Genomic DNA, 21,107 nt, shown 5'->3' on the forward strand with positions numbered 1-21,107 from the left:
GCCTGGCCAACATGGCCAAACCCCATCTCTACTAAAAATACAAAAATTAGCTGGGCGTGGTGGTACGTGCCCAGAATCTCAGCTACTCGGGAGGCTGAGGCAGGAGAATTGCTTGAACCCAGGAGGCAGAGGTTGCAGTGAGCCAAGGTTGTGCCACTGCACTTCAGCCTGGGCGACAGAGCAAGACTCCGTCTCAAAAAAAAAAAAAAAAACCAAAAACCGTAGGTCCATTGTATGTTGTAGATATAAAACATAGTTTAAAGAGTTTATAAGTTGACTTCAGTCCATCAGCCCAATTTCAAAGCTAATGACAACTGGAAACCTAAAAAATCAAGAAATACCCAGACAGGTCCAACATGGAACTGAGAAAATGAATGGGGTAAAAAACCACTGACAAGTTATATCATGTAAGGCCATAGCTTTATCTAGGAATCGAGAAAAATAGCAGATATGCAAACTTAAACAGGCATCAACCCAGGTAAAATAAAACTAACTCCAATACACCGTGAAGCCAAAAACGGAATGGAACTTCAAACCCCCAACCCTGCTCTGTAATTTCTCGTATTTGCTCTTCTGACACAGTAGGGAAAAGGAACTTACTTTTCAAACTTTGCTAAGACATCAGCTACAACGGTTCGACTTTCAATGGCTTTGTCGACGTGGCCGTTGTATTCAAACAAAGCAAACATGTTCCTGCTGTCCTCCATGGCGAGGCCTCGGATCAGCTTCTCCACCACCTGGAAGACACACCAGGAGGACTTCAGTTCCACAGGCTGCGGCCCCAGCACATGTTCCCAGAGGTGCCATCACCAGATCCCAGAGGGAGCTGCCGGCACAAGGGCGTCTCCAAGCAGCTTCCTTATGTTACCCATGTGGTCATCCCAGAATTTCAAAAGTACCATTTTCCCTTGTTCTCTGGAAATCAGGTTTATCTCTTTCTTGCCAAAAAGAACCCAGGGTATTTTGCCCATTGGTAGAGGCAGATGCTGGGCTGATTTCTTGCAAACCTATATTAACCGGAAAAGTGGGTGAAAAGCTGCAGTCCTGTCTTTTATCTGATGCATTTATGAACTCGAAGGAACAACAGAGACTCCAGATGATGTTTTTTTTTTACACAGGAAGCCTTGGGGGGTGGGGTCGGGGGTGGTTACTGGATTACCCTTTTGGCCAATTAGTTTTATAATAGTAAGTTCAAATTTAAATAAGAAAATGTGTTCATCTGATATTCATCTAGCTAGTCATGTGGCAAACAGAAACACTTTGTTGCAGAAGCACTGCAACAAACCCTCATCAAAGTGGCTGGACCTGCACCAGGTCTGCAGCTCTGCTAGACATTCAGCTGCTTCTCAGATTAGCAAGATTGTGTCTCACGTACTTTGAGTATATCTCTGTGATTCCACTCATCTTATTTTTATCTCTATATTCATGTGGTTGCTTGTGGGTTACATGCATTTCCTTAGTATTGAGCAGCTGTACTAAGCAAATTGCAACTATGCAGGACAGCTGCCCTAACGCTACACGATGTTGCTGACCCGGGTGTATCTGCAGCAAGGCATCTAACAGAACAAGCAGCCGCCGCCTCTCCTCACCTCCCCAGCGGTGGTGTGGGAGTTGATGGTGATCTTGCAGGAGCCTCCACCATGGCAATAGACCGTGGATGTCATTTCCTGCCTGTGGATCAGAGCTTCTATTTCATCTCGGGAAGGCACAAACTCTCGGCATTTGGTTTTCTTAAGAGATTCGTAAGTGAAGAGAGCGTATTTTTCCATCTCAGTTCCTGGAAACTGTTCCCGTATCCTAGGAGACAAACACTAACTTAATTTTTAGGCTGCTGGGAACTGGGCTGTGTCAAGGTTCTGTAGACCAAAGCGGTGAATGGTCCCCCACTGGTGAATGGAGCAAGCACCAGTGACTTCTTGGCAAGGGCCCGCTTCATTCTGTGCAGTTCAATTTAAATACAAAAAACCCCTAAAGAGCGAATGTCTCAGCGGGAGCACCTGTGCTGCCAACTCACCTTTGCAGTATTGTTAATACTTGAAAGAGTCATGCCTCATACTATCATATGAAAATTCTTGGCCGGGCGCGGTGGCTCAAGCCTGTAATCCCAGCACTTTGGGAGGCCGAGGCGGGCGGATCACAAGGTCAGGAGATCGAGACCATCCTGGCTAACACGGTGAAACCCCGTCTCTACTAAAAAATACAAAAAACTAGCCGGGCGAGGTGGTGGGCACCTGTAGTCCCAGCTACTCGGGAGGCTCAGGCAGGAGAATGGCGGGAACCCGGGAGGCAGAGCTTGCAGTGAGCTGAGATCTGGCCACTGCACTCCAGCTTGGGTGACAGAGCGAGACTCCGTCTCAAAAAAAAAAAAAAATTCTTGGCCAGATGCCGTGGCTCACACCTGTAATCCCAGCACTTTGGGAGTCAGAGGTGGGTGGATCACCTGAGGTCAGCAGTTGGAGACCAGCCCAGCCAACATAGTGAAACCCTGTCTCTACTAAAAATACAAAAAAATTAGCCAGGCATTGTGGCAGGTGCCTATAATCTCAGATACTTGGGAGGCTGAGGCAGGAGAATCGCTTGGACCCAGGAGGCGGAGGCTGCAGTGACTGAGATCACGCCATTGCACTCTAGCCTGGGCAACAAGAGCAAAACTCAAAAAACAAAAGAAATTTCTTTTTCTATAGCTAATCAAAATCTCTATCAGATTGTTTCTACCTCTTTGATCTGGAACAAATATCCAAGTTTTTTTTTTTTTTTTAAATATAGAGTAGTGGTAATTAATGGATTGATCCAATCTCCTATACATTAGGACATTACACCCAAGGTGACTTGGTCCCTGAAATAACCTTGTGTGGCTTAAAAAGAAAAAGGATGGCAGCATTCTGTAAGCTTGCTCAGGCAACCCACGAGTCTGACCTAGAGGTCCCTGTCCTATTAGAGGTGCCTTCTGCTCAAGAGCCTCTTTATCTGAACGAGGACCCAGTGTCCCACCTGCATGAGCAGCTCTGCCCAGCTCATCTCCCATGCCCACAGGCTTTATTTACCTTTTCAGATGGAACTTGAGATACTTGAGAATCCCTCGACTCGGCAGGAAGGTGCAGCTCAGGCATGTCAGGATCTGCCAGCTGTACAGGTTGCCCACACTGCCAGGGTGGGGCACTTTGTTGGTCTGTTTGATGAGCTGGCAGTACAGCTCGTCCCGCAGAGGCCGCAGGTCATGCCCTGTCTGTAGGATGCCCTGGATTATTGGAATCGGGTCAGACATGGACTCCAGTTGCTGCAGGGAATTGAATATCTTGATGGCCTCATCCTGAAGGGTGGTATAGCCTTTGTCTTTAAGCACTATGACAAGCAAAACAAACACAGAAGTCACCCGAGGGGTTCAGAATAGGGCGTGAGTACAATCGGAGCAGTAGTGAAGACAGGAATAAATGAGGAGGACGGATGCAATGCCCACCACACTCCCTATACATCTCAGTCAGCTGAACACAGATCTAAAAGCACAGAGGTGGATAAGGTGACACTGTTTTGTTATCTAATTGAACTTCTTACCACATAAAATGCTTACTTAAAAGGTAATCTGTTGCTGAACAAAATCCTTTTTTGGAATGCAAGATTGCTTAGGCTCTGGTGTCTGGCTACTTGGCCAGGTGCAATGGCTCACACCTGTAATCTCAGCACTTTGGGAGGCTGAGGCAGGCGGGTCACTTCAGGCCAAGAGTTCAAGACCAGCCTGGGCAATATGGCGAAACCCTGTCTCTATTAAAAATACAAAAATTAGCTGGATGTGGTGGCGGGCGCCTGTAATCCCAGCTACTTGGGAGGCTGAGGCAGGAGAATGACTTAAACCTGGGAGACAGAGGTTGCAATGAACCGAGATTGCACCACCGCACCCCAGCCTGGGTGACATAGTAAGACTCTGTCTCAACAAACAAAAAAAGGCTAGCTACTCTCAGTTCATGAGGAGAGCTGGCATTTTCTGACTCCTTTAAATCTCTTCTTTTACTACAGCAATCAATCTTACCATTACTACTACCACACTCTAGAAGTCTTGCTTTAGTAATAAATCTAAGTATATTTCATCTTTTCCTTCCAAGTCATGATGAATAAGAGGTCTTTGAGCTAAAAACAAATGCTACTGTGTTAAGCTAAAGAGCTAGCAGGGCAAGTGGAATCATGGTCTCTGAGGAGTCGGGGTGGAACTTTGGACTTACAGTTGAGATTTATGTCCCCGTACGGAAGGGGCAGGAGTGGAGAGTGCAAGGGGTGATGGGTGTATCGAAGGATCGGGTTCCGCTTGTAAATCTGTTCCACCACATCCGAGTTCAGGCAGTTCTCCTAAAAATAAAGCAAGCAAGCTTATTGTAAGAAACCTGTACCTAAAGGAACAAAATCAACTGTATTTTCCTACATATAAATATTTTTCAAGAGTCTCAAACATCCATAAACCTAGTAGGACAAAGATGGTGGAAATCCAGTGTTAGGTGATTTCATGCACGAAGATACTCATAATCTGTGTTTGAAGACAAGTCACAAAAATACATTCTTATAGCTCATTTCTTTTTTTTTTTTTTGAGATGGAGTCTCGCTCTGTCACCCGGGCTGGAGTGCAGTGGCCCGGTCTGGGCTCACTGCAAGCTCCACCTCCCGGGTTCATGCCATTCTCCTGCCTCAGCCTCCCTAGTAGCTGGGACTAAAGGTGCCTGCCACCACGCCCGGCTAATTTTTTGTATTTTTGGTAGAGACAGAGTTTCACCGTGTTAGCCAGGATGGTCGCGATCTCCTGACCTCGTGATCCGCCCGCCTCTGCCTCCCCAAGTGCTGGGATTACAAGCGTGAGCCACTGTGCCTGGCCTACAGCTCATTTCTTAGTTTCTCACGCATGTATTTCCCCATGTGATTTTAAATTTTCTCCCCTGGAGATTACATACACTTAAAAAATTTCATCTCGGCACGGCGCGGTGGCTCACACCCGTAATCCCAGCACTTTCGGAGACTGATGCAGGTGGATCATGAGGTCAGGAGTTTTGAGACCAGCCTGACTAACATGGTGAAACCTTGTCTCCACTAAAAATACGAAAATTCGCTGGGCGTGGTGGCAGGCACCTGTAATCCCAGCTACTCAGGAGGCTGAGGCAGGATAATTGCTTGAACCCGGGAGGCGGAGGTTGCAGTGAGCCAAGATCGCGCCATGGCACTCCAGCCTGGCTAACAGAGTGAGACTCCATCTCAAAAAAAAAAAGAAAAGTTTAATCTAGGCTGGGCACAGTGGCTCATGCCTGTGCATTTTGAGAGCCTAAGGCAGGAGGATCAGTTGGGCCCAGGAGTTCGAGACCAGCCTGGGCAACATAGCGAGGCCCTGTCTCTATAAAAAACAGAAGAGCAAAATCATTAATCTGATCTTCTTTTATTGCTTTAGCCATCAGTGGCTAAATCATGTTGTTTTTATCTACAGTTCATTTCATAAGCACATTTTGCTAGTTCTTGAATTGCTGTTTTCTATTCTCTCTATACCTGAAAACTACACACATTAATATATTCTTGGGGAGACTGTCCTTCCACGTGCCTGCCCGCCCTTCCACCCTTGAAACGTAAGAAAATCTCTCACGGAATTTCATCATCATGTACTTATGCTCCTAAAATGTTCATCTGGGATATGAAAAAAACAAAGTTGGCCGGCACGGTGCCTCAAGCCTATAATCCTAGCACTTTGGGAGGCCGAGACGGGCGGATCACGAGGTCAGGAGATCGAGACCATCCTGGCTAACACTGTGAAACCCCGTCTCTACTAAAAAATACAAAAAACTAGCCGGGCGAGGTGGCGGGCACCTGTAGTCCCAGCTACTCAGGAGGCTGAGGCAGGAGAATGGCGTAAACCCGGGAGGCGGACCTTGCAGTGAGCTGAGATCCGGCCACTGCACTCCAGCCCGGGCGACAGAGCAAGACTCTGTCTCAAAAAAAAAAAAAAAAGAAACAAAGTTACTTTTAGAACCTTAAATAAACAGAAAAGTTAGAGGAGAGGTAATGAATCATTCTATCATGGTAATTTCATTTCCACTGTAAAACTTTTTCAGTAATACCCAATTGAAGGGCACAAAAACTTTATTTACTTAAATAATTTCTATGGACTGATTTAGGGTAACCTGACTCATTTCTTAAGAAGCATAGCTTTGTATTTGAAAAATTATATTTACTCTTTTAATGTCTAAATTCAAATTGATTCAAACAATTTCATGGACAAACAAAAAACAAAAAACAACTGGCTTGCCGGAATCTGGTTCCGAACACCCAGAGAACATAACACTTTGGAATCAGGAGACCAATTTGATTCTGATGGAAAATTATCCACCACTGATGGATTAGATCCTCTCCCACCTCCACAAAAGCTGAGTTCCCTCTTGGATCTGGTTAGCTAATTTCCTTTGCTGTCCTTCAGTTAACTACCTGCCTCACCATCATTCTAGCACCTTCTTCTCTGTCACAGCCCCACCTCTGTCCTTTGTCCTGGGAATCTGCCTGCAGGACTGCTTGGAGGGCCAGCAGTCTCCCTTGACTTGGTTCTGCACCTGGGACTGACCAGCTACATGGGCAATGCAACCAGAACATTCCCCGTCAGCATTCCATTTCTGGAAAGTGAGGGTACGAATCCCCGCTCAGGGCTGCCATGCAACCATTCATTCCTTCAGCTCACATACATTTACTGAGCCACTACACTTACTTATAAACAGGAATTTATAATTTAACACGCTCAGTGTCCGTCTAGAGACTCGGGAGCTTCTGGGAGTTTGCATGTGTCCGAGAGGGATGCCAATTGTTCCTCTCGACCACCCAGGGCTCCTTGGGAACTCACTTGTGTGGTCTGGAAACTGTACAGTGACAGTGGAACTAGCAGGTTACTCCTAGAAGGTCCCCAACTGAGGCTGAGGTGAAACCTGACACAAGGCACGTGGTCCCCCACGCAGGTCACCACATCCCCATGGGCACGGAGTCCCACAGGGCAAACTGCAGACCTCGTCCTTCTGCCCACAGAGCCCAGCAGGTGGGATCGGGGACTCAACACTAGGGAAGTGTTAGGAAACATCAAACACTGCCTTAGAGACAAAACACTTTTGGTCTAAAATTTCTCATTTAGATTCCTGAAAGCAGGGTCCTCAAACACAAAGTTGACCAAGTGCTAGATTTTTGTTTTGTGTTTCTGAGACGGAGTCTCCCTCTGTCACCCAGGCTGGAGTACAGTGGAATCATCTCTGCTCAACTGCAACCTCAGTCTCCGAGGTTCAAGCAAGTCTCCTGGCTCAGCCTCCTGTGTAGCTGGGATTACAGGAATGTGTCACTAACACCTGGCTAATTTTTGTATTTTTAGTAGAGACACGATTTCACCATGTTAGCCAGGTTGGTCTCGAACTCCTGACCTCAAGTGATCTACCTGCCTCAGCCTTCCAAAGTGCCAGAATTACAGGCGTGAGCTACCGTGCCGGCCAGCCAAGCACTAGTTTTGATTACAGAATAAAAACTGAGCTTCACTAATGCTGAGGTCTTGGTGCTCTAAGGGTAGAATCTCTGAGCTGTAATCACCCACCTTGATGGGCTTATCTTACCTTGATGTCTTGAATCAGCTGCTGGGTGGGGGTGTCGATCGGGGCCTTGGTGTCGGTCACGTTTTGAATGGCACTGGACCACCGGGTGGCCTCATTGAGCAGCTTGGTGTAGAGCCGGTAACAGTGCTTGCGCCCGTACACGGTGACGTTCCAGTAGCCTGCAATGGCAGGGGTGCTCAGCACACGCATGTCAACGCCAGCCTCGGGGACACAGGACAATGCCTGTGTCCTCTCTGACCTCAGTCCCTTTAATTATTCAATTCAATAGACACTGGCTGAATTCCTACATATGCCCTGTCCTGCCCGGCACTAGGTATCTAGAGATGAAGAAAAAACAGTATCTCTTGCACTGTGACATTTACAGCTGAGACGGGGAGATGAATATTAGAACAATAAACCCATCATTAAATATATGAAGATAAATGATAACTGGCTCTGGAAGGGAAAAGGGTAAGTTAATGTCTCTTTCTGGGCTCTGGAACAGGAGTGAAAACTCTCTCCGATTTCAGACTTTCCTTCCTATTTCTTCCTTTCCTTTCCTTAGCCTCTCCCTTCAGAAGACAGCACTTGTGCCTGGCAGTGTGTGAGTTCAGAGGCAAACTGTCCGAACTATCACCCAAATCTGACGCGAATGGAACAACTATGTTAAACAGAAGCACAAGATCACGACCAGCAACATCAAACTAAACCATCTTCTGGAAACACTTTTATAATACTACAAAAATTAAAAGAAATCCTCTAATTTACATGTGTGCTTTCTATGCTACTAGGCTAAGTTCATGGCCAGTCAGGATTTATCTTTTACAGGTTGTATAGGACGCTCATCGTACAATGATGGAAAACAGCCTGGCCCACATGACAAAACCTCCACCGAAAGTATAAAATTAGCCCGGTGCGATGGTGCGTGCCTGGAGTCCTAGCTACTCCTCGGGAGGCTGAGGTGGGAGGATTGCTTCAGCCTTGGAAGGCTGTAGTGAACCATGATCGCACCACTGCACTACAGCCTGGGCAACAGTGTGAGACCCTGTCTCAAAAATACTAAGAATAAAAATTAAAAGGATGAAAACAGAGTATATGAAAACAAAGCTTCCCGTACGATGCCCTGCATCTGTTGACATTTTCTTGTCCTTGCAAGAGTCTTCCTACCACTCCATGAATCAAGACCTCTAGCATGGCTTAAACACGAAGTGGTCACATAGCTAACCCCAGACAGGCTTAGAAGATACACCAAGAAGACACCTTCTTTGGGGGGAAATAAAGTACCCACTAGGAAGGAATCTTATTCCTTGCCTGGAGCAAGCCCAGACTTGAAGATCTGATGCTCAGGGTTCGGGCAGCTGGCCTGGTTACCTGTCTCTTTGAATATCTTCTCATCTGGGGGGACGACAGAGCAGAGGCTGTTGAGGACCAGGGTCCCCAGTTTCAGCGCATTCTTCTCTGAGCTCTTGTAGTAATCCAGGGAATTGTGGGTGAGTACAAACCATCGTTTCTTCAGTTTCAGTGAAGACATCTTTGGACTGTTCTTCACCTCTTTGTGCAACCATCCTGGAAACAAAGATGAAAGTGTAAATGAAAATCTACGAGGAGAAACCCCAAAGACCATACCATCATCCACGTAACGCCAACATATGGATGGGTTTCTAGCTACTTGCCAGAAAAAGACCACGGTCACCCCAACTCGATGTAAATGGAACTACGTGAAAGAAAAGCACAAAATCACAACTAGCAACAAAAACACAATCCTCTAGAAACAATTTATAATGTCACAAATTAAAAATCACTTAAAAAATCTCCAACAGTCAAAATGGGAAAAGCAGCTCAAAATGAAAATGCTGCAGATATCTGTATGTAAATGGAAAGGGGAGCTTGTTAAACAGACCAAGGAAGCAGGGCAGGCAGTCACCTCTCACGATGAATTCCTGGCCCTCCACTCTGGTGTCCCCTTTGGACCTCTGCAGCAGGGTTATCCAGTGGTGCATCTCCTCCGGCGTGTCGGCGTTGCAGTGCAGCACCCGGTTGGCCGTGATGATCACAAACGAGTTGGGTCTGAGCGACAAGGTGAGAAGGAAACAAGACCCCTTAGCTCTACCGTCAGCATCACCTCTGTGTGAACCGAGACTCAGTGCCTTCCTTCCTGCCTTCTGGGTCACGGGATATACACTGCTAGGCTTATTCATGTTTTTATTAAGGCAAACCTTGCTCATTTCTGCAGAATTTCTTGTACGCATCATTAACCTTTAAACTTGGAACGACACATTCATTCTGAAGGTCCTGGAAGGGAAAACATTTCTTCATGCAAAACTTTCCAGATGAAACTCAGTTCCGGGAAGGCTAAATAAGGTGACCACAAGGGAAAATTTTTTTTTGATGCCTCTCCAAAGTCAATTTTTTCCTGCCTTGGGTAATATTTCTGTGGCTTGGTAATGAAATGTCAGACACCAGCAATAAAAGAGGATCAGTAAATAGGTGTAGGTGGAACATCTTAAATGCTTGATTACGCTTTGTAGAAAAAGCCACCTGGGTCTGTGTTTTCAAAGTGATCTAGGCCGGGTGCGGTGGCTCAAGCCTGTAATCCCAGCACTTTGGGAGGCCGAGACGGGCGGATCACGAGGTCAGGAGATCGAGACCATCCTGGCTAACACGGTGAAACCCCCGTCTCTACTAAAAATACAAAAAACTAGCCGGGCGAGATGGCGGCGCCTGTAGTCCCAGCTACTCGGGGGGCTGAGACAGGAGAATGGCGTAAACCCGGGAGGCGGAGCTTTGCAGTGAGCTGAGATCCGGCCACAGCACTCCAGCCTGGGGGACAGCGAGACTCCGTCTCAAAAAAAAAAAAAAGAAAAACAACAAAAATCAAAGTGATCTAACAAGGGTGCATTTCCTAGTCATGGATAACGTGATCATGGAAATTTACTTTCTCCCTCACCTCTTTTTGTCTGGAAATGCCCTGAACCTCTCTCACAGGCCCTTGCTGATATAAATACTAACTCCTCTATCTAACGGCTTATGCTAGCGAATGTGAACTCTTTCTTGCAAGTCTTCAAATGTTCACTGTAGTTAGGTGACACAAAAGTTTAAGAAAAAGAGCAACTGAACTGCAGGACACAGGGAAAACTATGCAAACAGGCGGAACTTGACGTGCCCCTTAAAAAATAAAAAATAACCCAACCCTTTTTTTCTATAGTTGGAAAGGGAGAAAAGTGGCCAGTTGAGGAAGACAAAGCCTGAACAAGGATGCAGAATTCTAAGGATGGATCATTACATGCCCAGCCTGGAGGAGTGAAGGGCTTGGGAGAGCAAAGGTGTGGAGGTGAGGTAGAAACTCACATACCAGAATAAGAAGCATCAGGGCTTTGATTACTGATAACACATACATGTTAAAGATTGAGCCAGGTATCAGGTGCAGGCTGACTACTAAAAACAAAGGGCCCATGGTTCAGAAGGGCCTTTGTCAACGGGAGGGTGACAGAGACCCCACGGCTCTAATTCTGCCACGTAGGCCCTATATTTTGTTGTCAATTTTAACATACTCATATTCATTTTCCGGCTGTCTTACTGAGGGCAGAAGACAATTTTGATTCTTTCCTGGTCTGTCCTAGAGAAACTTTTCTTAAATTCTGCTGCAGGCCAGAGCTAGAACTTACAAGATAATACATAAAAACAGAGACAATAAAGTTCACTGGGCAGAAAGACGCCTCAGATCATCTCCAAAGATGATTTGCCTTCAAAAATCGAAACCAAAAAGGGTGCCAAGAAAGAAGAAATGTCAAGGAAAATAAATGTTTGTGGTTTATTAATACTCTACATATACATTATCATCAAAATCCTTTCCAAGTTCATTGTTAAGTTCAGAAAGGAGAATGACTCCCTTCCCCTTTGCTGGAATATCATTTTCCTAAACAGGTATTTTCTTCCTGTATAAATCCCAAGTTTGTCCCTGTATACACATGAAAAATATTTATTCCTCATGCTTTTAAAAATTGTCTAAATTAGGTTCCCAGGGTTTTCCCCAGGACTCCAAAGATACCCAGAGAAGACTTCCAGATGATGTAAAATTGGGTACCAAGAAGGCAGACTTTGGATTGCTGGGGTTGACAAGGTGGGAACACACAGCCTCGTGTGATTTCACAGCCCTGCGAAAAGGGACGTAACCCAGCAGCACAGACACCTGTGGACACACACAGGTGATGAGCTGTTTTTATTAAGAGCCACATCTGAGCTTACCTATCAGGGCTGTCAGAGGCACACACGGAATCAATCAGCCCCACATCCAAGGTGCCCTGGAAAAGAACAAAAAGTAAAGAGAATGAGAACCACTAAAGTAGGGTGCACACTATAGTAACACCTCTAGTCCACAACTCCCCATCACACAGAAAGGGCTCTTTTCTTTTTAACTTCAAAATAATAGTCATCTATGAGATGACTCCTCTGTTGTGTGAGTACAAATAGCCTCTACACAGGGCAGAATCTATAGCCCATTTATTTTTAAAAATTACGAGTTAATCATTCCCTCTTGTCCTTTCAGTAATTTATCTCTATGTTTTTAAAAAATTAATATTTTACTAAACTTTCTACAAATACCTCTACGTTAATTTAATTTACTTTGTTTCTGAAGCAGAGTTTCACTCTGTTGCCCAGGCTGGAGTGCGATGGTGTGATCTTGGCTCACCGCAACCTCTGCCTCCCAGGTTCAAGTGATTCTCGTGCCTCAGCCTCCCAAGTAGCTAGGACTACAGGTGTGGGCCACCACACCTGGATAATTTTGTGTTTTAGTAGAGATGGGGTTTCGCCATGTTGGCCAGGCTGGTCTCAAACTCCAGGCGGCCTCAAGTGATCCACCTGCCTTGGCCTCCCAAAGTATTGGGATTACAGGTCTGAGCTTCCTTGCCCGGCCCCCCTTATTCTTAAAACAAGCTCAGCGAACAGTGTTTATAACCTTCTTTCAATAGCACACATTTCCTGATTTTATTGTGTCCTTTGATTAAATTTTACACTTCTTCTCCCAAGAAACTTTATTTCAAGTTTTTCTGATGAGGAAATAAAACGTGATTTCCAAAGTAGGATTTTGTAACTTTGTGCATGTGTCTGGGATAGAGGGAAGACAAAGAATACAATTTAGATTTCGGCCCAGCGCAGTGGCTCATGCCTGTAATCCCAGCACTTTGGGAGACTGAGGCATGCGGATTGCCTGAGCTAAGGAGTTCGAGACCAGCCTGGGCAACATGGTGAAACCCCGTCTCTACTAAAATACAAAAAATTAGCCGGGTGTGGCGGCATGCGCCTGTAGTCCCAGCTACTCAGGAGGCTGAGGCAGGAGAATTGCTTGAACCTGGAGGTGGAGGTTGCAGTGAGCTGAGATCTCGCCACTGCACTCCAGCCTGGGCGACAGAGCAAGACTCCATCTCAAAAAAAAGGAATACAATCTAGATTTAGATTTCACTGTCCTTTGAAGATTAAGTGTAATGTGTCTTTCTGTGACTTCATAAAAAGTAGGATTATGTCTTTTGTTCTTTTGGGTTTGAGGGGGGAGAACTGGAAGGTATTACTACTTACAACCTTCTACAATTTATTTGGTTTTGTTGTTTGTTTTTTTTAGGAGAGAGGGTCAGGCTGCTGGAGTTCAGTGGCGCAATCGTAGCCTCAAATTCTTAGGCTCAAGCAATCCTCCTGCCTCAGCCTGCCAAGCAGCTGTGACTACAGGCACATAACACCACGCCTGGATAATTGTTAATTTTTTTCATAGAGGCAGTGTCTTGCTATGTTTCTCAGGCTGGTCTTGAACTCCTGGCCTCAAGTGATCCACCTCAGCCTCCCAAAGTGCTGGGACTACAGGCATGAGCCACAGTGTCCAACTTCATTTACTGTATTTATTATTGTATTATTACATTATATTGTACTATTTATTGTATTTATTATTGTATTGATTTTAAACTCAAATGGTCCTGTTTTTCTCCTTAATTATTCTACATTTACCTTTTTTAAAAAAAGACTGTCTGGAAATTCCCAATCTTTCCCTTTTTTACCATCCTGACGCCCTCCCCATCCCTGCCCCCAGACGCCCCACCCCCATCCTAGGTAGTGCTCCCATACCACAGCATTCTGTGGGTTTGCCTGCTCATCATGCATCTCCTGGATCTCCTGGTCTGTGGACGCATGGACCTGACTCAGCACGCTGAACCACTGGCTGTGGGGAAGAGAGAACAACTGTGAAGGAGAGGCCAACCTCGTACCGGCAAAGCAATAAGTGCCCTACTGCACGTAATCTGTGAAAATAACATCTCTAAGCACCTTTGCTTTTAATTTCATTACTTCTTAGGGATAAATGTCGGTTTCATTACCAAAGAATAAAGTGAGAAGAAGCAGATAAAGTACCTGTAAATGCCCTTAAGTGCTCTATTATGTTCTAATTTTAGGTCAATGGACGGCCTTTTCTCCCATAGACCTTTATAGACATTTGACAATGATGAATGAGTTCCTTGAGAAATTAACAGCAAATAATAAAATCCTCAGTTCTACCCAAAATACTTGTATCAAAGATCCTTACTTAAGAAATTATTTATAAACTAGGGAACATTCAGGTGCTTTTTCTGTTTAAAAAATAAATTTCGGCTGGGTGCGGTAGCTCATGCCTGTAATCCCAGCACTTTGGGAGGCCAAGGTGGGCGGATCATGAGGTTAGGAGATCAAGACCATCCTGGCTAACATGGTGAAACCCCGTCTCTACTAAAAATACAAACAAACTAGCCGGGCTTGGTGGCGGGCACCTGTGGTCCCAGCTACTCGGGAGGCTGAGGCAGGAGAATGGCGTGAACCCAGGAGGCAGAGCTTGCAGTGAGCTAAGATCCGGCCACTGCACTCCAGCCTGGGCGACAGAGTGAGACTCTGCCTCAAAATAAATAAATAAATAATAATTAAATAAATAAATAAATAAATGTATGTATGTATGTATGTCAAGGTGAGATGATCAATACAGGTTTAACATCCACAATCCAAAAACATCTGAAATCTGAAATGCTTCAAAATTCAAAACTTTTTCAGCACCGACATGATGCTCAAAGGAAATGCTCACAGGAACATTCTGAATTTTCAGATTAGGGATGCTTAACCGGTAAGTCTAATGCAAATATTCCAAACTCCAAAAACTGCAACACTTCCAGTCCCAAGCATTTTGGGTAAGGGATACTCAACATGTAATGGAAGAGTATCACATTGGAATGGACACTAGATGTCTATTTAGATGTCTGTCTTTTTTTTTTTTTTTTTTGAGATGGAGTTACAGTCTTGTTGCCCAAGCTGGAGTACAATGGCACGATCTTGGCCACTGCAACCTCTGCCTCCCGAGTTCAAGTGATTCTCCTGCGTCAGCCTCCCAAGTAGCTGAGATTACAGGCGCATGCCACCATGCCCAGCTAATTTTTGGTATTTTTAGTAGAGATGGGGTTTCACCATGTTGGCCAGGCTGGTCTTGAACTCCTGACCTCAGGTGATCCACCCACCTCAGCCTCCCAAAGTGCTGGGATTACAGGCATGAGCCATTGTGCCTGGTCTAGATGTCTATTTTTTCTATGTATTCTCAGGATGGGGTCTTCAACCACCTAACAGCATTTCTACTCAAGTCAATAAAACCACAGGAGAGTTGGAAATGAAAAATAACTGCTTAAAGTAGAAAACTATTTTGACCAGAGAACTCTTCCATCTTCATTTCAAATGAGTACTCTCACACCCAGCCTCATCACAACCAGAAAATAAAGGAAAACGTGTCTGGGCATGGTGCTCACGCTTGTGATTCCAGCACTTCGGGAGGCCAAGGTGGGAGGATGGCTTAAGCCCTGCAATTTGAGACCAGCCTGGGAAACTTACTGAGGCCCAGTCTCTACAAAAAATAAAAAATTAGCTGGGTGTAGTGGTACATGCTTGTAGTCCCAACTACTTGGGAGGCTGAGGCAGGAGTATCACCCGAGCCCAGAAGGCCAAGGCTGCAGTGAGCCATGATCATTCCACTGCACTCCAGCCTGGGTGACAGAGCAGGACTGTGTCTCACAAAAATACAAATACAAAATGAAAACGAAACAACTCAAGAAAAATCAAGCAGAACAAAGCATCATGAAAATGACCATGAACAAACATGCATCCATCCAGCATTTGCTGACCAACAACGAAATATCAGAGTTATCGAGTATGAAAGAGATGCTAGGGTATCCTCCTATTCGGGGCGTATAAGACACAAAATATATATACACTCCTACCGTTCAAGGCAGAGAGGAAAGTAGTTGGTATCCAATGGGATGTTTAAGTGAAAAAATGACACCCATATGTAAAGGTAGGCCAGGCAAATTATTTACAGCAAAGCACTAAAATCTATCTCCTGTGCTTCCTAGGAAGAAAAATGTGACTACAAGCTTGAAAAAGATTCAACATATACAACACATCTGCATATATAGCTTGTATACAACAAGGGAAAACACTTGAATATAAATTTGCACTATCCATTCTGGTTAACCAAACAGCAAGACTTCATTGCTTTGCTCATCTCAAAAATATCCCAAATTAAACACTGAAAAAGACATACATTCAAGTTGTAGGAATCACACACACAAAGGCATAAAATTTGTTGTACTTTCGATTCTGTCTAGATTATACTCTTAAATTTATAAATTTCTTCTCTTGATTCAAGTATAACTTGGAATCTGAAAAGGAATTTTTTTAAAAAGTGTTCCACTGGTCAGGAGAAAAAGTCCTTGGCTAAAATATTCCAAAGGTTAAATTTAGCAGGTTCATCATGGCATAAAACAGACAGGGCAGCTGCCAAACGCCGGGCCTATAATTCAGCCGAAAAGCTGCAGGCATTCCCTGAGCCACAAACAACCACATGTGGTCTCTAGGAGTCCCAGACAGAATGATGGGCTGTAATTCCAGGTTTGCTTGTTTTTCCAGTTTGTGTTAGAATTTATGGGTCTAAGCAGGGTTTTAGTTTGTTCCCACGGGAAGAATTATTTTCTGGTGTCTTTACTCTTAATGTCGCTACCATGGTATTGTATCAACTCAGAAAGATTCAAAGGGCAAGGGATAGTGAGGGGTCCTGAGAACACATTAGAAGGTCCTAATGATCTTGGGGCTGAGAATTGAAGAATTCAGCTATTAGATGTTACCCTCATAAATTAAAAGACGTTCTCAGCCGGGCGTGGTGGCTCACGCCTGTAATTCCAGCATTTTGGGAGGCCAAGGCGGGTGGATCACTTGAGGTCAGGAGTTCGAGACCAGACTGAACAACATGGAGAAACCCTGTCTCTACTAAAAATACAAAATTAGCCGGGCGTGGTGGCACATGCCTGTAATCCCAGCTACTCGGGAAGCTGAGGCAGAACTGTTTGAACCCAGAAGGTGGAGATTGCAGTGAGCTGAAATCACACCATTGTACTCCGGCCTGGGCAACAAGAGAGAAAGTCCGTCTCAAAAAAAAAAAGATTTCTCTAGCATTGCTCAGAGCTGAAGACAGACATCTCCAACATAACCCTGCAGACTCACAAAGTTGCAGGAAGAGACAGGACAGACACTCCACGGTTTCTGATCCACTAGTGGACCTGTGATGCATCACACTGAAGAGCAAATGCTAAGTCTCCTTAATTTTGTGCTGTGTCTCCTCAGCACTCCAGCATGGAAACCTGAAGTCCAGGAAGTTACAGACAACTTGCCCCAATGAAGGCCTCCACCCTCTTCTAATCTCAGTCAAAAGTTAAAGCTCCTTAGGAGGAAATGTTTTTAAGAAGTTCAATGTCTCCGTTCAACAGAATTGAGGTTGCACTGCATTACAAGTGATACTAACTGTTCTCTGTACCCCAGTCTCCTATTCTACAAAATATGGATGATGGTAATAATTTATGTCTACCTTGCAGGATTCAAGAGAATCAAAAGAGTTAGTATTTATAAAACATTTAGAATACTGCCTGAAATATTTAGGTATGAAACATTTAGAATATTAGCCTGAAATATAATTGCGATTACTTTTGCACCCAGCTAATAGTAAGTTCTGTGTAAGTGAGTACCTCTTCCATTGAATTCTTCAATATTAACATCTTTAAAACCCCCCAATGCCATAGCACTATCAGTTATTAAAACAGCTATCAGTTACTACTCCCTGCCCTTTTGGTCTTTATGCAAACACAAACAATTCACTTTCAAAGCTCAGAAGCTTTCAGAGGGTGGGCTTTCAGCTACATGCAGCTGTGTAATTTACACACGCTACCGGTGACAGTAACAGCCTGAGACAGATGACAACGGGTCTAGTGGCACTGGAGGCTGGAAACCCTGCGCTGTACTTGAATACATTTGCCCAGAGAAAGATTCCCCAAGGGACAAGTACACATCAATTTCTTATGACTCTTGGTTCCTCAACCATCCTAATAGAAAGTCAATTAAAAATTGTCAAGGCCAGCATGGTAAACAGTGCTGTGTGTGACACTCACACCTGTGCACGAGGGAGCAGGATGTGGGTAAAAACCAAGTCGACAGCGCAGACTCACCTGGCATCTTCTGGGGACTCTGCAATCAGGTGGAAAGTCCTATCGGCCATAATGATGTCGATCCCATTCTCCTTGGTGGTGTTATCTATGATCTCTCTGCAAAGGAGCAAAAGCAACAAATGCACATCAGGAACACCAAATTCTGAATAACTGAGGAAAGCAATTTCATGAAACCAATGACTAGAGTCGGGAAGTGTCTGTCACTGAAGGAACGGTACACAGTTGGCTCTCCGTATCTGCGAGTTCAGCATTTGTGGGTTCTGCATCTGTGGATTCAACCAGCAGCAGATCAAAACTAAAAATCCAATTTAAAAAATAATAATACTACAAATTAAAAAACAATACAGTGTAACTACTATTCACAATGCATTTGCATCATACTAGTTATTGAAGTAATCTAGAGAAGATCTGAAGTGTGTGGGAGAATATGCAGAGGTTACATGCAATGACTACATCATTTTATAGCAGGCACTAGAGCATCTGAGGATTTTGGTGGCTGCAGCGGGGAGGGGAGTGGTGGTTCTGGAACCCATCACCAGAAGACATGGAGGGACACACAATTGTTTTCCTTTTAGTAATGACGAAGATTCCCTCTAGGGGAATCTCCTAGGTTCTAGGGGGAGCTAGGGGGAGGTAGGGGAGCTGGGGGAGCTAGGGGAGCTAGGGGGAGCTAAGGGGAGCTAGGGGAGCTAGGGGGAGCTAGGCTCCTCTCTGCTGCCCAGGGAAGAGGCTGCTGGTGTGGCCAGGGATAGCAGGGTTCCCCTGACTTCTCTAGGGGAGAGCCTCTCTCCCCTCACACTGGTCCACCCAATGCCCACCCCTGCTTAGGCCCCAGACAGGCCTGAGGCAGCAGCCCCCACTCCTGCCTGCAACTTCCTTTGAATCCTTTCTCCAGTCTACAAAAGCCAACCTTGGCCTTGTGAGCTCCTTCCTTAACTCATCACAGCTCTCTCTCCCAGCTGAAGGCCATGGCTGCTGCATCTGACTCCTGCTTGAGATGTGCATATTATTTCCATGAGGGGTGCTGGGGATGAGGTGCAGGATGTGGGTGTGTCTGATTCTCAATACCATCTTGATCTCATCTGCAACCCTCCCTAAACAACACTAGAGAAATAAAATTGGTGAACCAGGTTAACAAAATCAGGGTAAAACAGCAGCAGATGTTAGGATCAGACCAGAGATAGTAACACGTTTCATGAAGAAGGGTTTGGGGCATAAAGCCAGCTTGCTCTCATAACTAAAGAAGTACAAATGTTCACAATAAAACATGTATTTTACAGCAACAAAACTAAATTAGCCTGGTTAGAAAATAAGTATTATCTGACCTCATAGCTAGAATCACTGAGATGAAATATTTTTTAAAAAATCAAGGTCAGAGCCAGGCGCAGTGGCTCACGCCTATAATCCCAGCACTTTGGGAGGCTGAGGCGGGCGGATCACTTCGGGTCGGGAGTTTGAGACCAGCCTGGCCAACATGGTGAAATCCCGTCTCTACTAAAAATACAAAAATCAGCCAGGCGTGGCAGTGCGCTCCTATAGTCCCAGCTACCCAGGAGGCTGAGGCAAAAGAATCACTTGAACTCGGGAGGCAGAGGTTGCAGTGAGCCAAGATAGTGCCAGTGCCACTGCACTCCGGTCTCGGTGACAGAGCGAGACTCTGTCTCAAAAAAAAAAAAAAAAAAATCAAGGTCAGAACTGCTGAAATCCCAAGAGGAACAACCAGCTACTACTCTAAGCCTTCTTAACAGAAATCAACACCAACACAAGTGAAGCACTCTTAAACAGAAAGGAAAACTGAATTCAATCACTCTCTAGGTCTAATGACCAATTCACAAGAAATAAATGAGAAAGAGAAACACATTCAGACACATGCCCGTACAGGGTTGGTGAAATGCAGAAACCATGGGATAAGTGAGCTAACATGTTCCATTACAAACAGCAAGCGAAAGAAAGACGGAGGGGGCATCTATACATTAAAAGAGACTTGAGTGATCTAAAAACCGGTGACAACATCTAGACCTCATTTGGATTCTGACTTGAAGAAAGTAACTATAAAACCAACCCAAACCAACAAGAACACTACCACCTCCACTTATAAGGAAACTGCAAACCGGGCGCAGTGGCTCACATCTGTCATCACAGCACTTTGGGAGGGTGAGGTGCGCAGATCACCTGAGGTTAGGAGTTCGAGACCAGCCTGGCCAATATGGTGAAACCCTGTCTCTACTAAAAATACAAAAATTAGCCAGGCATACTGGTAGGCGCCTGTAATCCCAGCTCCTCGGGAGGCTGAGACAGGAGAATTGCTTGAACCGGGGAGGCAGAGGTTGCAGTGAGCCAAAGTTGTGCCACTACACTCCAGCCTAGGCAACAGAGTGAGACTCGGTCTCAAAAAAAATTAAAAAATAAAAAAAAATAAGGTCACTGCAGAAATCTGAACAATGAATGACTGGAGTTTAGATAATATTAGGAGCTAATATTTTTTTAAAGTAATAATGGTATTGTGATTATATATTAGAATGTTTAAATGCATACTAAATATTTACAGAAGAAATTACATGATAGTGACTTGCTGTAAAAGAAGGTAGTTTGTTGGGGGAGGGGACTGGATAGAACTGTGGATGAAACACTCTTGGCCATGGGTGGATAGCCACCGAAAGCTCTGGAGTAAGTCTGTGTTTTGTTATATTCTTCTACCCACTCTTGCCCATGATTGAAGTTTTCTATAATAATAACTCACTTTTCCTGTTCTATAGGAGGTGACAGAAATGGCTGAATAAGAGCTAACATTTCCATAACTCACTAATTCTGATGAAGCACCTGCGAATAGAGCTTTTATTAAGCAGCATACAAAGTGAGCTGCAAAAGAAATATACTCTGGTGAAATCAATATACTCTGGTGAAATTCAATACTATGCCTCCCTCTCTCTCAGCTTCTTGGTGCTTGCCCCTTCTATGGGATAATTACATAGAAACATCACGGCTGTAA

General features: G+C 44.8%; 1 protein-coding gene and 1 long non-coding RNA gene across 2 annotated transcripts in view; one reads left to right on the forward strand and one right to left on the reverse strand.

Annotated features, from left to right (window-relative positions):
* The window catches only part of LOC117064776, a 67,398-nt gene extending 55,171 nt beyond the window's left edge, over positions 1-12,227 (forward strand). The window contains exons 2-3 of the long non-coding RNA XR_004429668.1: positions 8,143-9,938; positions 10,783-12,227. This is a non-coding gene — a long non-coding RNA (uncharacterized LOC117064776). The remainder of the gene's footprint in view (positions 1-8,142; positions 9,939-10,782) is intronic.
* MYO10 (myosin X) overlaps positions 1-21,107 on the reverse strand; it is a 274,244-nt gene that overhangs the window by 6,736 nt on the left and 246,401 nt on the right. The window contains exons 28-37 of the mRNA XM_033178828.1: positions 18,119-18,214; positions 13,689-13,782; positions 11,823-11,878; positions 9,502-9,644; positions 8,949-9,143; positions 7,599-7,756; positions 4,215-4,338; positions 3,045-3,342; positions 1,590-1,797; positions 601-737 (exon numbers count right to left, since the gene is read on the reverse strand). Of these exons, the coding sequence (XP_033034719.1) occupies positions 601-737; positions 1,590-1,797; positions 3,045-3,342; positions 4,215-4,338; positions 7,599-7,756; positions 8,949-9,143; positions 9,502-9,644; positions 11,823-11,878; positions 13,689-13,782; positions 18,119-18,214 (1,509 nt within the window). The remainder of the gene's footprint in view (positions 1-600; positions 738-1,589; positions 1,798-3,044; positions 3,343-4,214; positions 4,339-7,598; positions 7,757-8,948; positions 9,144-9,501; positions 9,645-11,822; positions 11,879-13,688; positions 13,783-18,118; positions 18,215-21,107) is intronic.

This window comes from Trachypithecus francoisi, unplaced genomic scaffold (genome assembly GCF_009764315.1).
Source record: "Trachypithecus francoisi isolate TF-2019V2 unplaced genomic scaffold, Tfra_2.0 Lachesis_group2, whole genome shotgun sequence".
Classification (NCBI taxonomy): domain Eukaryota; kingdom Metazoa; phylum Chordata; class Mammalia; order Primates; family Cercopithecidae; genus Trachypithecus; species Trachypithecus francoisi.